Below are 16,329 nucleotides of genomic sequence, written 5' to 3' on the forward strand. Positions count from 1 at the left end.
AATTTGAAATAAAATTTCTTTCAACAAATATTTAAACTATATGTAGTGTTTTTTTCATATTTATCAGGCATTTCATTTTAAATCAAGAGCACAATCTACTTAGCATCTTACTTGCTTTCTGGTGTTAGGTATACGGCCACAGCATCTCTCAATGCACAGATTTCAAGCCTTGCCTAGAGACAGAATGTAACCATTGTTACAAATTTAAAACATTCTTTGGTTAATTAAACATATATGTCACAAAGCCTCTCGCCTGTTTTCAGAAGTAAAATATTACTGCACACTGCAACTTTAAGCAGCCTTAACTTCAATAACTTGTTTCCTGTATTTCTGGTTACCACTCTGCCATGTCAGTTAGGAAGTGCTACAGGAACTATTACAGATTTGTGAAATTGAAGTCAAATTGTTTATCCAATCACTATGTAGTTGTCTCCAAACAAAGAGCGGTCTCCCAGTAACAGTACCAAAGCATGAACTCTGGTGCTCTTTTTCTGCTCTGAGATAGCATTTCCATGCTTTTCTACGTTTAGCTATTGCTTTCTACAGGGCAAGACTAGCACCTTACAGCACAGCATGGCCAGAGAGAAAGAAAACACAAGAGAACAAAAATCGGTTAATACACATTTTAATCTGGGTTTTGCTGCTGAATTTTCTTCTTCAGATGAGGAAGTAGATGGTTCTGCTCCACTTCTCTCATCTGTCACTTCGCTGAGTATACAGGCTTGGGGATTTTGCCTCAGCAATGTACCTGTGTGTCAATTTCCAGCTAAGCAGGCTACAATGGAAAATGAAGTTTGGGTACATTTCCGAGGTAAAAGTGAATCAATCAGGGTTTAAGAGATTTTCTTTGCTCTCATTGAAATCATTTCCATCATGGATTTTATGTGAAGATGGTAACACCATGAATTTGATCAATACTTAAAAAAAAATCCCATTTACACATTTCTTTCTAGAAATGGATTAGAGCCACAAACTTCACCATAATTCACAATCAGCTTTTGTTCAGCCCATTACAGAGGTTCTGGTGGATCCAATCATGAAATGCAGAGACTGATCCAAACTTAACCAAAGTTAATATAACCACGTCAACTTTCTAATTAAGCTTTTTAAACTCTAACATACATATTTATTTTCAACTGTAAAGAAGGCTTTTGTTTGGGAATATCTTATACATATATCATACATACAGAGTTTTTATTTTCCCCTGCTAGATAGGCAGCCAGCACAGATTTGTGCGTTAAGGGTGCAGGACTTCCTGGCAAGCATTAGGATTTAGCTGACCACCAATTTTATGTTAAGGAGAAAGGTTTCTCTTGTAGGAAAATGGCAAGCAAAGATGGGCCTTCTCAACTTCCCTGAACATCTTGTAGGTTCTTTCAGGATGAATGGGTTAGGATTTTTGAGAGCTGGGTGCCTTAGGCGCTTTTAGACCCTGGCTCTGCCACCAATAAAATTTTGAGTTCTTGGGTTTTAATGTAACACTAAGTTGAGTAGTTTTGTTTCAGTTTTAAGAGGCAAAAGCCCACTGTGGTAGTGGCACATTATCAGAAGCCATAGTTTATGCCTAACGTCAAGCACAAGGCTGGGGAGTGAGTGAAGCCTGGATATGTAGGGGGTAGTTGGATCAGGGGAATGGCTGTTAAATACAGATTGAGGCATCTCTTGTCAAAGCTCAGTTCTTTCCACAGGGAATGGGTATTATTGAGCAGTTTGGTCTGGTCCATATCCTACTGGTTTTGGTACAATCAGTCTATCAATAGTGAGGGTTGATTATGGCCAGAATGATAGAAAGGGACCACAACTGACAAATTTTTCTGCTGGGAGAGACAATTCTTTCAGTTATGGGTTCAGGGAGTGAGTTCAATAAAAGGTGGGCTACTTATTCAACTCAAAAATTAATTGTGTAGAGCCTTTATTTACCAACTTTACCCGTCTGTGACAAGAAGTCCTTCCCACATGAATTCTCCTTCAAATGCTATTCTACTAACAGTACTTGGAAAGTATTACAAATATATTTAAAATCAAAACTGTACATAAGGTTTATAATATGGTGGGATTTAATATTTACATTTCCCCACACCAGATGCCAAGACTGCTGGAGAGAATATGAAATGGCAGCTGGTAGTTCCTGCAAGTCCTAGAGAGGCTGTATGTCAGAGAAAGTGCCTGTTGAGTCAAAGGGAGCTTTCTTTTTTCTTTAGACTTCTCTAGAACTAGTTCAAACTAATGGAGCAATCAGAAGTGAGCAGGGCAGTGTTAAAATATCTGTTTTACCCACGGATTGGTAAAGTGCCACCACTTCCATGGTATGAGTTCAAATCAGGCACTGCCACAATCTGAAAGACCCTGCCACACAGTATAGGTCATTTGTTTAAGAAAATCATAAGCTTGATTTAAAAACAAAAACCAAATATTTGAATGTAGTCCTGAGACTTTGCATTTAATAACATTATACAACTATTGTGAGTAAACTCCTCATCCCTCCAAAATCCCTTTTGGAAAATATGCACAATTAATGGTAGGTAAACTACCAGAATGCTCATGTATGCCAATATGGAACACAAAGCTCCTTTGTATCAGACCACTGTGGATTACATCAGATCACATTTCGGTCTCAAATATTTTCCTTCTCTCCTTGTCACATTTGTATTTAATACATTTACATGTAATTACATTTTAAATATACACTAGTTAATTCCACCCTTGTAATTTCACTAGGCTATGGAGTCTTCTGCTCCAATTAAGTTTAATTGCTAACTAAAAAGCATAACTAGTCTATGGACCTCCTCTTTAAACGTTAAGTTGCTAATACTCTACATTGTATCTTCATTACTAAGAGTGTAATATATTTTTAAAAATAAACCCATTTTCGTTTAGATTTTCAGTTGCTTTAGAATTCAAAAATAAATCTGAAAGAACAGTAAGATGGGTGTTGGCTGCAGATTTCTATTCCTTTTATCTGCATTATTAAGAATGGGTTTTAAAAGCTAAACATGCTTTTTAAATACAAGACATGGAAGAATAGAAGTAAAACCCGAATATGAAGATATTTTAAGATGTACAATTGACTGGACTACAAACAATTCACAGACCATATATAGCTGATAGGTATTCCTCAGTCAAAAGATTCAAAAGCATTGACTTTAGAGGTTTGTCTGAGTAAGAACTATTGGATCTGATTCTATGAAGAAAGTGATTAAACCATGTCTTCTATAAATATTTTGCTAATGATGCACCAGGGTTATAGTTATTTACAAAACCCTAAGAACTTACCCTTCCTTGAACCTCATTGGGAATCTTAATTTCACAAGAAAAGCACTCAAAATAAATTGTTAGAAACAAGGGGGGGAATAGCTCAGTGGTTTGAGCATTGGCCTGCTAAACCCAGGGTTGTGAATTCAATCCCTGAAGGGGCCATTTAGGGATTTGGGGCAAAAATCTGTCCGGGGATTGGTCCTGCTTTGAGCAGGGGGTTGGACTAGATGACCTCCTGAGGTCCCTTCCAACCCTGATATTCTATGATTCTCTGAATGGGCCAGCACACATTCCCACCCACCTCTGTTTATTTAAAATACTCTGGTCACAGTTCATTTGCTCATTGTTGTTAGTACTGGTTCATCTAATTTGAAATGGGAATAGCAAGACTTTTGATAAATGGATCTTTAAGACCTTCTTTTAATGGTAATTTTTGCAAGTGTTTCCATAGTGATGTCATTTTGCAGATATTTTGCAGCTATGCCTTCCTCTGGAGTCGTACAATACAGGAAATGTTTTTATTCTCTCTCCAAACAGTGGAATAATATACCACTATGACACATCACTACACTGACCTTTCCACACTAATACCAACAGATTTAAAAGCAAGCTATAAAATACAATTAAAAACATTATTAAAACCAAAATCTTTGCGGACAAAAATAAGAACACAATCAAAATATTTAATCAGCTGCTGTAAAATAATGGGTAAAAATATAACTTCTACAACAGCTGTTTGTTGCATTTGAGTACAAACAGGCTATTACGCTACAGTCCAATAAAAATGGGGAATCTCTCTCTCTCTCACTCTCTAGCTACAGTATTTCCAATTTTCTCAACTCAGAAATAGAAACTCAGAGTCTTTATCTACCTGTAAAGCTCCATTTTTACTGAACGATGACACACACTGCATCAGTCGACTTAGTTCTTCAGCAACAGATTCCACAATCCTTGACAGTACTCGAGGCACTAATTCCTTAGAGATGGTGAATACCTGCAGGTTTTAAATCAGAGCTATGAATTGGGTATCTGTATTAATATTTATATTGCACCTTAGTATGGACATGCAAAGAGTTAACCTTGATTGCATGTTTCGTTGCTTTTCCCAGAAGCACCTTATCTTCTTCCCACTGCTCAGCCAGTTTGTTCCACCTGTTATGGCTTGTTATAAACCTAGACTGAAAACTCTCTTGGACTGTCTTTTTTATTACTTGCTTGTATAACACTGAGACCAACGGTGCCTGCATTCCCAATTAGGGTCCATTGTTGCTGCCATAATTCAATTTAATAATAATACAAGATCCACCTCCTAAGAAGCTTACAAAATAATAGAGTAATAAAACAAAAAGATAGTCAGGCGCCAAAATGAGATCAAACAGTGTCAGAGTTCTGAAGCTTGGCAAAATAGTCAGTTTTAAGGAGAGATTTAAAGACAGTAAGAGACTGATAGTGCACTGGAAGAGGGATAATGTCTCAGATAATTAGAGAAAATTGGGCAGAACACGGGGCAAGAGGTGGGTAAGAGGAAATGAGATTGAGTTGTGTTAAACCTTGACGATGAAAATGAGGAGCAGTGTGGATTACATGTGGAAAAGAGAGGGGAAAGAAAAAGGGATGGTGATTTGAGGAGGAAGTGATGTGATCAGAGTCATGGGGAAAGATGATGATTTTGGCTAGAAATTTCATTATTCATTTATTCAGATTTCTTAAAAAAACAAACAAGCAATCAACAACAAATGATTGGGTCACACTTTTACTATAGGACCTTTGCTTTATGTAAAAGTTAGGAGCGTGTCTGACTTGACAATGAAAAACTGCTTTATAGAAATGCATAATCAGTGGAAAATATTTAGAGAAACACCAGTATGTGGATGAGTAAAACTCAAATATGAATTTAGGAACCATACCCGATTTTTCACGATATATGTGAGAGTGATGTGTCATGGATTTCACAGACTAGACAAACAGTAACATAACAGATTTGCACTACAGCCACGGCATGCTGACCACACATATGCTGGCTATCAGTCACTCACCTACGAGTTCAAATAATCATCTTGCTTTTAACTGCTTTGACCCACAAAAGCCAACAATTTTGGTCACATACAGAGAAAAATGGTAAAAGCAAAATGGGAAAAAGCCATTTCATGCAGGTGTTGCTGAGCAATACAACACAAGCATACCAAGAAAACGGTCAAAGCCTTCTACTAAGAGGAAAGTATTTGTACCCACAATGGCCATTCTCAACATTACTTGTTAGAACTCAGGAAAAAAATTCTCAGCCATAGTAAATCACCACATTTTTGCAAAAACTATACTTATTTTGGTTTCAGTTCAAATTTGACTTTTTAGTTAAAGGAACAATTTTTTTCACCTCAGAACCTGCTTATTGCACAGTTGATGGTTAACTATTGTTGTTTAAACTACAAAAATCAGCAGTGTTGCTAGCAAAATCTAAGACTGAGCCAGATTGGCAAAATTTCAGCAGAAAACAGTGTTACTCTTGTGGAAATTGTAAAATTTCACACCAGTGATCAAATTCACATACTTCTTCAAGTACTTGCGAAAATGTCATTTCACACATAGAAATTCATGAGGCAAAACTTAACACGGGACAATCAACTAGCATCCAATTCAATAGGGTACTTATGCATGTGCCCTAATTTTAAGCACGAGTAGTCCAATTGAAGTTAATGAGACAACAAACTTTTTTAAGGTAGTCATATGCTTAACTCCCTGGCTGAATCAGGACTTTAATAATTATACCTACTTAAAAGGACACAGCCAAGTTAAAAATCATTTTAAAAATGTCCTTACTTGTGTTTATTAAAAACAATTTAGATTATTTTAACTGAATTTAAAAGAAAAATCTAACTTATTTTGTTTGTTCCTTTCATGTAATTTACTCATCCTGGAAAATGAAAACAGACTAATCATTTTCACTGTGGTTTATAGTTATGTTAACTCCTTCATTCTCAAGTACTGGCACAATGCTGCAGTATTTGTGCTACATACACTGAAGGTAAATACCTGCATTAAAACAAAAATCTGTTTTAATTGGAATTCCAAAAGCCATGAAAATATTTCAATGAGCATTAGTCCCTCTAATTAAAGAAAATATTAAAAGGAGTCTAAAATACTCAAAAGCCAATTTTAAGCAAGTAAAGAGGGTCTAAAGACTGAACAGTGTTATTTGTGCTATGTGAAAGAATGGTTTTGGTAATATTAATGAGAAAATACATTTTGTGATGGCGAGGGATGGGATTATTTAGAACAGGTGCTATAGCTTAAGTACTGTAGAAAATTCCTGCAATAGTCTATTTACACTTAGGTATGCATCTGGAAGTGTGCAGCTCTGCAAATAATTATTTCAATTTTCATCAGTATTTCACGCTTACTTTTTTAACATACACTCCTCCTCTCTGTTGCAAGCCATGGCCCATTTTGGGAGTCCAGATGCTACATATCCGCGGTTCCCAAACTGGGGTAGTGCCCTCAGCAGATGGGGTTGTGGGTCCAACAGGTCAGATTCAGTTCGCAATCTGACGCTGTCTGCCCCCAAACACGTCCAGACTTGCTCCACAGGTGCCACACCAGGAGACCGCTATTTTGATCTACAAAATGGTGACCTCCACAAAGTGCGACCTTACACCTATGGGGTGTGTGAGGTCACTCTATGCAGAGATCATCATTTTGTAAAACAGCAGCTTCCTGAGACAGTATTTGTGGAGCAGGTCCAGACACGTTGGCTGTACGGAGGTGGTTGTATGGATGCCATTTAACCATTTGCACCATCTGGCTGTGCCAGCATCCAGGGGAGGGAGATTTGAATCCAGAAGATACTTATCTATGGGCAGCAGTTTTACCACAAGAGCATCCTCTCTGCTTGAGCCAGTAGGAGTCTGTGCTAGCTGTTTCTGAGATGGGAAGCTGCAGTGGCTTGTAAGCTCCTTAAGGCAGGACCCATATCTTCTTTTATGCCACCATAAGTATCTTGTTAGTACTCGATAAAGGATCATTGTAAATTGCTGTCTCTGTGCTGTAAGTTATTGGCTGATAATGAAATTATTTGGCCTCCCAGACACATGATGACTGAGCATCTCAGCCAGATGGAGTAATGGTTTGCATCCTTTTCCCCTGACCTTGTACTTATAAAGTATGACTGGGTGTGAAACCTGTTTGCAAACCTCATGCCATGGATTTGCCAGCAGCTGAAATTGAACAGCTCATCGAAATTTCCTGCGATTGATTCTTGGGAGTAACATATGCCCAATTTTCTCTCCCAGAGTTCTGGGTTCACCGTCAAGAATGAATATCCTGCACTCTCAACACATGCATTGAAACTGATGGTGCCATTCATGAGCACATATTTGTATGAAGCTGGATTCAGCACATTTGTGTCCATCAAGTCTCAGTATCGATCTGCCCCTAATGTCACAATTAGATTAGATATGCAATTTCTACTACACGGCCGGATTTAGAGAAGCTGTGTTGCAACACACAAGTCCATGTGCTCACATAAGACAGCACTAACTAAAATTCCTTGGATTCCTTGGTTGTTACGTTGCTTTGTTGTTGTCTGGGTCACAGGAAACAGAAAGTCTCAAAATGGGGTCATGCAGGCAAATATATACTATGCATCCACTCCAGATTTTCTATTTGTGCTTGATGAATTTCCATGCAACATGATGTATGTTTTCCCGCTCAAGCAGCACATGTTCAACACTTCCCCCACACTCCCATCTCTTGAAGCAGAAACTAACTCAGTTCATAGAAAGAGCACTGTATTTTTTTAAAACATGCACGGAAAGAGAAGAATTGAGTTTTATACTTTGACTTTCCTCTTTTTCAGATTGTTGAAAGAAAATAAAAAGCACACACCAACGATTTGTCTCCATAGGGAGTTATTCCAAAACAGCCCCTGATTAACTCCACATGTGGATACTTATTCCAGAACAAGAGTGCCTTATTTTAAATTAGTTTAAACCATACTAATTTGGAATAAGGCACTCTTATTTACTCTTAGCCCTGATCTACACTACGAGTTTAGGTCGAATTTAGTAGTGTTAGATCGATTTAACCCTGCACCCGTCCACACGACGAAGCCATTTTTGTCGACTTAAAGGGCTCTTAAAATCGATTTCTGTACTCCTCCCCGACGAGGGGATTAGCGCTGAAATCGACCCTGCTGGGTCGAATTTGGGGTAGTGTGGATGCAATTCAATGGTATTGGCCTCCGGGAGCTATCCCACAGTGCTCCATTGTGACCTCTCTGGACAGCACTCTCAACTCAGATGCACTGGCCAGGTACACAGGAAAAACCCGCAAACTTTTGAATTTCATTTCCTGTTTGGCCAGCATAGCAAGCTGATCAGTACAGGTGACCGTGGAGTCCCAGAATCGCAAAAGAGCTCCAGCATGGACCAAACGGGAGGTACTGGATCTGATCGCTGTATGGGGAGACGAATCCGTGCTATCTGAACTCCGTTCCAAAAGACGAAATGCCAGAATATTTGAAAAAATCTCCAAAGGCATGAAGGACAGAGGTTATAACAGGGACCTGCCGCAGTGCTGCGAGAAACCTACCAAAGAACCAGAGAGGCAAACGGCTGCTCCGGGTCCGAGCCCCAGACATGCCGCTTCTATGATGAGCTGCATGCCATTCTAGGGGTTGCCCCTACAACTACCCCACCCCTGTACTTCCCTCCTCTCCCACCCCTCCTGGGCTACCTTGGCAGTTATCCCCTCATTTGTGTGACGAATTAATAAAGAATGCATGAATTTGAAACAACGATGACTTTATTGCCTCTGCAAGCGAAGATCAAAGGGGGGAGGGGAGGGCGGTTGGCTTACAGGGAAGTAGAGTGAACCAAGGGGGCACGTTTTTATCAAGGAGAAACAAATAGAACTTTCACACTGTAGCCTGGCCAGTCATGAAACTGGTTTTCAAAGCTTCTCTGATGTACAGCGCACCCTGTTGTGCTCTTCTAACTGCCCTGGTGTATGGCTGTGTGTAATCAGTGGCCAGGCGATTTGCCTCAACCTCCCACCCCACCATAAATGTCTCCCCCTTACTCTCACAGATATTGTGGAGCACACAGCATGCAGTAATAACGATGGGAATATTGGTTTAGCTGAGGTCTGAGTCCGTAAACTGTGCCAGCACGCTTTTAAACGTCCAAAGGCACATTCTACCACCATTATGCACTTGCTCAGCCTATAGTTGAACTGCTCCTTTCTACTGTCCAGGCTTCATGAGCCATGGGAGCAAGGGGTAGCCTGGGGTAGGTGCGACCACGCGGTGCTGCCGACTGGGAGAGCAGCCTGAGGCAGAAGCCTCCAGCTGGCATGATATTCCAGGCAGGACTGAATCTCCATTAGACAAAACTTAAAGAAGAGAATGACCTGGAGTCATTCCCATTTTTGTCCAGGCGCCCCCGACCGACCTCACCGAGGCCAGCCAGGAGCACCCATGTCTGCCCAGGCGCCCCTGACCAACCTAACCGAGGGACGACGATGACGGCTAGCAGTCGTAGTCTACCGTCTGCCGTCCGCAAGGCAAGGCAAGGCAAGGCAAGGCAAGGCAAGGGGATGCTGCTGTGTAGCAATGCAGTACCGCGTCTGCCAGCAGCACCCAGGAGACATATGGTGACAGTGAGCTGAGTGGGCTCAATGCTTGCCGTGGTATGTCGTCTGCATGGGTAACCCAGGAAAAAAGGCGAGAAACGATTTTTTGCCATTGCTTTCACAGAGGGAGGGAGGGAGGGAGGGGCCTGACAACATGTACCCAGGACCACCTGCGACAATGTTTTTGCCCCATCAGGCATTGGGAGCTCAACCCAGAATTCCAACGGGCGGCGGAGACTGCGGGAACTGTGGGATAGCTACCACAGTGCAACGCTCCGAAAATCGACGCTAGCCTCGGTACTGTGGACGCACACCGTTGATTTAATGCGCTTAGTGGGGACACACACAATTGACTGTATCAAATCGATTTCTAAAAAAACGACTTCTATTAAATCGACCTAATTTCGTAGTGTAGACATACCCTTAGTGTGCTTTGACCTACCCTGTTTTGAAACAGGAGTACATTAAAGTGCACTAGGGAACTTTTTGGGCATGACAGCAGGATCACACAGACAGTTAGGATAGCAGCAGGATAGCACAAAGTAGACTTACTTCCCAGCTTGCTGCGTACTGACTGTTCACATAGGTAAACCAAATTTAATCCATACTAATTCAGAATAAGGCACTCTTATTCCGGAATAAGAGTGTCTACACCTAGAATTAATCAGGAATAGTTAATCCACTTTAAATTCACACGCTACTTTATTCTGGATTCTCTTTCAGGGTAAACAAGCCCTACAATTTGATATATGGTGTTACTGATGGAAGTTTATACAATTTTTAACCACCCCCACCTCTTTAATAAAATTTATATTTAAACACGTAAATAAAAGTGGCCTGATTTTCAGAGTGCTCATTTCCAATGAAGTCAGACAACTTATTTTGTTTGACGCTTGCAATAATGTGAATAATCTAAAGTTACCTCACCTCTGCGTGCACAGCGATGATATTCACTAATGCTTCTTTCAAATAGTTTCTGACACCTAAAAGAAAACAAAAAGGGCAGTCAATCACTTTCACTGTGTTATCTTGACAGAGCTAAGATATTCTACTGTTCAATTCTACTGTTTAATAGTAGACTTTTTCTTTTCATTTCTTTAACTAACACATTTGCAATGATAGAGGCAGAAAGAGAAAGTTCCACAGCCACACCACCACAGTCTATTTCCTTTTTCAAAATCAAATGGAGAAAGGCACATTTCCTTACAGCAAAAGGTTAAAGAAGCCAGTAGGTTCCTGTTTCAGTATTCTTCTTCTTCTGTGTGACAGCCTGACTCTGATAACCTTTCAGTTTACCACAGATCCAATATTAAAAAAATAGAAAAACCCCTTAATCTAAAGGTCCTGTTGATACACATACAATATAGTATATTACATGTATAACAGGCAAGTGATGTTTTAAGAAGCGAACGTAGACAACAGGATTACATAGATCCTTGCAACCAGAAGATCTCATTCCTATTTCTTTTGCAGCTTCTTTGATTGTGAAATATTATCATAAATGGAAATAAGAATTCTTGTTTCTATGGAAGTGGTTTTAGAAGATATTACTCATAACAATTTATAGCAGATGTTATGCTTATATAGGAGAAGTTTCTTTGGGGAAAAGAGTTCAAGCAAGCAGTTTATTTTCTAACAAAACTTTTACAGTAGCATATAAAATATTTGTTCAGTAAATCTAGAGTATCAGAACAAATCTGGCTCTTTGTGTACCTTGCTTTGCAAGCAATGGCAACATAGGGACTATTTTTTGTTTAAGGGTAGTTAATTTGCAACATACAGGCAAGCAGAATCATTGAAAGCACAAAAGCAGTAGAGAGAGAGAAGGGGTAGATGTACATGACCGGCCAGATTCTGATCTCGTTACACTAGCATAAATCCAGAGTACATTGAGCCCACACCAACTTCTTTGTACATACTCCAAATGTAACTGAGATCAGAATCTTGGAGAATATTGAGGCTCTACAGATTGTGAGTTACAATGGATATTAATATTGCTATTATAAAAGTTACATCAAAGATACACTTGTAATCAGTTTGTCTCATTTACTCCATCTTTCTTCAGCTACCTCAGTTATTATAGCACAGTTCTACTTTGAAAAGTGACTCTAAAAATGACATTGAGGGAATCAAAGTGCATTGTCTCTCAACTGTCATTTCAAGTGTACTCAGTTTATAAAATATATTTGTGTGTTTATTTTACTTGCAAATCCAGCTTGAGATTTAAAAATCAGGCTGCACTCTTTCCTTCCCATCAAAGCTAGTTCAAACACACCCAGAGTCCCTCTGGCACTCACCCCTGTAATCCTTATCACTCACAGCTTATTATTAAACATGTATTTTGTGTATATTTACAAATCTATAAATTTTCTCCATTATTCACAGCTGGACTGAGCTGAAAGGCTGAGAGGAGGCAGATACAGGACGGTTGGAAGATTAAGAGAAGAAGCAATGGCCTCCTGGGGCTCACCCCAAAGCAGCGGCTCCCCAGTTAAGATTTAGGGCTTGTCTACACTGGCAATTAACAGCGCTGCAACTTTCTCACTCAGGGGTGTGAAAAAACACCCCCGAGTGCAGCAAGTTGCAACTCTGTAAAGCGCCAGTGTAGACAGTGCCCCAGCGCTGGGAGCTACGCCCCTCGTGGAGGTGGTTTTTTTAGAGCGACCATACAAGGCACGTTAAAGCTTTAGCATTGCCAGTGTAGACAAGCCCTCAGTCAGAATGCATCGCTCTTAATGCATTTGCACCAGTATAAAGTAATCGATAACCTCTATAATCAAAACTTAGGAGACAACTATGTTAACTGGGCACTGGAAAGAACAATCACTCTGTTTGTTGGTTCTGAAAGATTAACAGGAATAAAAAGATATAACAATCTATTTATGTCACTAAAGTCAGTAGACAGGATTCAGAATACAGACAGGGAGCAGATCTGTTCAGGAAGAAGATTCCATTTTTACATCGTCATATTTAGGACAGAAGTATACTTCGATCTAATGATGTGCCGAGAAACAAAGGTCTTCTCATAAGCTCTATAAGGTAGAAGTGCCATCAGGCTTTTATTCATACCTCCACACATTCTCTTCCCTGAAAAGTTTTTCATTTAAACTAAACAAATAGGAAAAAAACAAAACAAAAACTGTAGTGCATTAAAAGTTTCCAAATTTCCAGAATTTTATCAAGCCCTCTCCATTTTTGCTCTTTATTACAAGGTGGAGCGGGGAAAACCCTGCAATACAAAAAGTTTTTATGATTTGTGAAACTGGCTGAAATAATATGTTCCTTGTAATTAGTAAACCAAAGTGGGGATATTACACACCACTATCTGTACCCTGTCAAAAGTTCACAGGCTGATGTGAGATTGTGCCATATTCCCTTCGCCTCTTTCCCTCTTCATCTTCCTTTCCCTTCTCATCCCCTACTTTCCTTTCTTAGGGCTTAAATCCAGAAGAGGACAACGCAATCACATACCATCAAATATAGTCTGATGATTTAGCATACCACATCAGTTCTGCCTTAGGAAACCCACTAGCAAATAAAGAGGCAGACACATTTTTGCAATAGACGTTGTCACTGATAACACTGGTCTACAATTTTTGAGAAGTCATCTGCTTCAGAGATAAAATGTGCTATTTATTATGTATTTTGATGTGCTGAATTCAAATATGACAATTAAAACAACTGATTGGCTACTGTTTCTAAGTTTTTACATTTTATGTCTATGTATATTGTGTAGATAGTAGAGTTTTAATCATAAATTGTAAACCTAGGTCTTTTCATGTGTTTATGGTTGCTTTACACGATAATATTTCACCGGTCCTGTTTATGTAACACTTTAAAAATCAGCAAAAGGGTTATATAAATAAAATTTATTATGAAACAAAAGGCAAAAAACTATTATGTACATAGTTTAGTCCTATTCAGTGTTTACTCGGCGCTTCTTGGCTTGTCTCTTGTATTCATTAAATGGAGCATCTCTTGTCACTGTCCAGCAATAGTCTGCAAGCACTGATGGGCTCCATTTGCCCTGATAGCGTTTCTCCATTGTTGCAATGTCCTGGTGAAATCGCTCGCCGTGCTCGTCGCTCACTGCTCCGCAGTTCGGTGGAAAAAAATCTAGATGAGAGTGCAAAAAATTTATCTTTAGTGACATGTTGCAACCAAGGCTTTTGTATGCCTTGAGGAGGCTTTCCACCAACAACCTGTAGTTGTCTGCCTTGTTGTTTCCGAGAAAATTTATTGCCACTAACTGGAAGGTTTTCCATGCCGTCTTTTCCTTGCCACGCACTGCATGGTCAAATGCATCATCTCGAAGAAGTTCACGAATCTGAGGACCAACAAAGACACCTTCCTTTATCTTAGCTTCACTTAACCTTGAAAATTTTCCACGGAGGTACTTGAAAGCTGCTTGTGTTTTGTCAATGGCCTTGACAAAGTTCTTCATCAGACCCAGCTTGATGTGTAAGGGTGGTAAGAAAATCTTCCTTGATTCAACAAGTGGTGGATGCTGAACACTTTTCCTCCCAGGCTCCAATGACTGTCGGAGTGTCCAGTCTTTCTTAATGTAGTGGGAATCTCTTGCATGACTATCCCATTCGCAGAGAAAACAGCAGTACTTTGTGTATCCAGTCTGCAGACCAAGCAAGAGAGCAACAACCTTCAAATCGTCACAAAGCTGCCACTGATGTTGGTCATAGTTTATGCACCTCAAAAGTTGTTTCATGTTGTCATAGGTTTCCTTCATATGGACTGCATGACCAACTGGAATTGATGACAAAACATTGCCATTATGCAGTAAAACAGCTTTAAGACTCGTCTTCGATGAATCAATGAACAGTCTCCACTCATCTGGATCGTGAACGATGTTGAGGGCTGCCATCACACCATCGATGTTGTTGCAGGCTACAAGATCACCTTCCATGAAGAAGAATGGGACAAGATCCTTTTGACGGTCACGGAACATGGAAACCCTAACATCACCTGCCAGGAGATTCCACTGCTGTAGTCTGGAGCCCAACAGCTCTGCCTTACTCTTGGGTAGTTCCAAATCCCTGACAAGGTCATTCAGTTCACCTTGTGTTATGAGGTGTGGTTCAGAGGAGGAGGATGGGAGAAAATGTGGGTCCTGTGACATTGATGGTTCAGGACCAGAAGTTTCATCCTCTTCCTCATCTGACTCAAGTGAGAATGATTCTGGTGCATCAGGAACCGGCAGTCCTTCTCCGTGGGGTACTGGGCGTATAGCTGATGGAATGTTTGGATAATGCACAGTCCACTTTTTCTTCTTTGACACACCTTTCCCAACTGGAGGCACCATGCAGAAGTAACAATTGCTGGTATGATCTGTTGGCTCTCTCCAAATCATTGGCACTGCAAAAGGCATAGATTTCCTTTTCCTGTTCAACCACTGGCGAAGATTTGTTGCACAAGTGTTGCAGCATATGTGTGGGGCCCACCTCTTGTCTTGATCTTCAATTTTGCAGCCAAAATAAAGGTGATAGGCTTTCTTAACCATAGTGGTTATACTGCGCTTTTGTGATGCAAAAGTCACTTCACTACAAACATAGCAGAAGTTATCTGCACTGCTCACACAAGTACGAGGCATCTCTGCTCACTTTGGCTAAACAGAAATGTGTCCCTTTGCAAAATCAAACACTGACAAATAAGAGAGCATGACACTGTATGATTTCCAGAGCTGATATAGGGCAATTTGTTCAGCAGAGTGATGTAAGCTTTGTTATGATTGCATCATCCATGACTTCTAGGAATAATATGATGCAATTCATATCATGTATGACGCAATACCAGCTTCAGATTGCATCATTCATTGTTTTGCCTAAAAAGAAAGTGCTGTTCAAACCCAGTCATAGATTTATTCATAGATCCAGTCAAAGATGTATTTTAGTCATTTCTGGTTTAAATTGAGATCCCTTCCCTTTATAACTCACTTATCCTCCGCCATTCCCAAGTCAAGGGTCGTATATACTGACCCAATAGCATATCTTGAAAACTAGAGCCAATCAACAATTTTAAGCATCATTTTCGTTCTCAGTGACCCAGAATTAGTAAAGTTTGACTACATTTATTTCAGAAGCATTTTGGCTGTAGAGCAGTGTAATAATAACATGCGTCGTCCCTGGCTATTTCATGAGACCGCAAGTGACAACAGTATTTCCTGTGAGATCAGATCTTATTGGCAGAGAAAATCTACAAGGCAAGTTGCATTTTTATGTGAACAGTGAATTCACATAAAATTTGCTGGAGAGACAGCAAAGCAAGTAAAGTGACATGTTATGAGAAAACACAAAATGAGGGTATTAGCATACATGACTCCTTTCATTATTATTTTATTAAATGCTTAATGCAGAGCCTATTAAGTATTGAGAGCTCTTTTATTAAGTGTTGCTTCTATTACTGAATGATGGAGGTTGAGACACACACTGGGAT

General features: G+C 39.8%; 1 protein-coding gene across 1 annotated transcript; it reads right to left on the reverse strand.

The window, feature by feature from the left end:
- Positions 1-107: 107 nt before the first annotated feature.
- Positions 108-10,865, reverse strand: LOC113408808 (exocyst complex component 2-like; the record flags this gene model as incomplete). The annotated part of the gene is made up of 3 exons (XM_026662217.2): positions 108-173; positions 4,127-4,249; positions 10,810-10,865. Coding segments are annotated over 3 exons (245 nt in total), but the record flags the coding sequence as incomplete, so codon positions are not given.
- Positions 10,866-16,329: the final 5,464 nt, after the last annotated feature.

The sequence above is a fragment of the Terrapene carolina genome, unplaced genomic scaffold (assembly GCF_002925995.2).
Source record: "Terrapene carolina triunguis isolate 2854851 unplaced genomic scaffold, T_m_triunguis-2.0 Scaffold24498, whole genome shotgun sequence".
Classification (NCBI taxonomy): domain Eukaryota; kingdom Metazoa; phylum Chordata; order Testudines; family Emydidae; genus Terrapene; species Terrapene triunguis.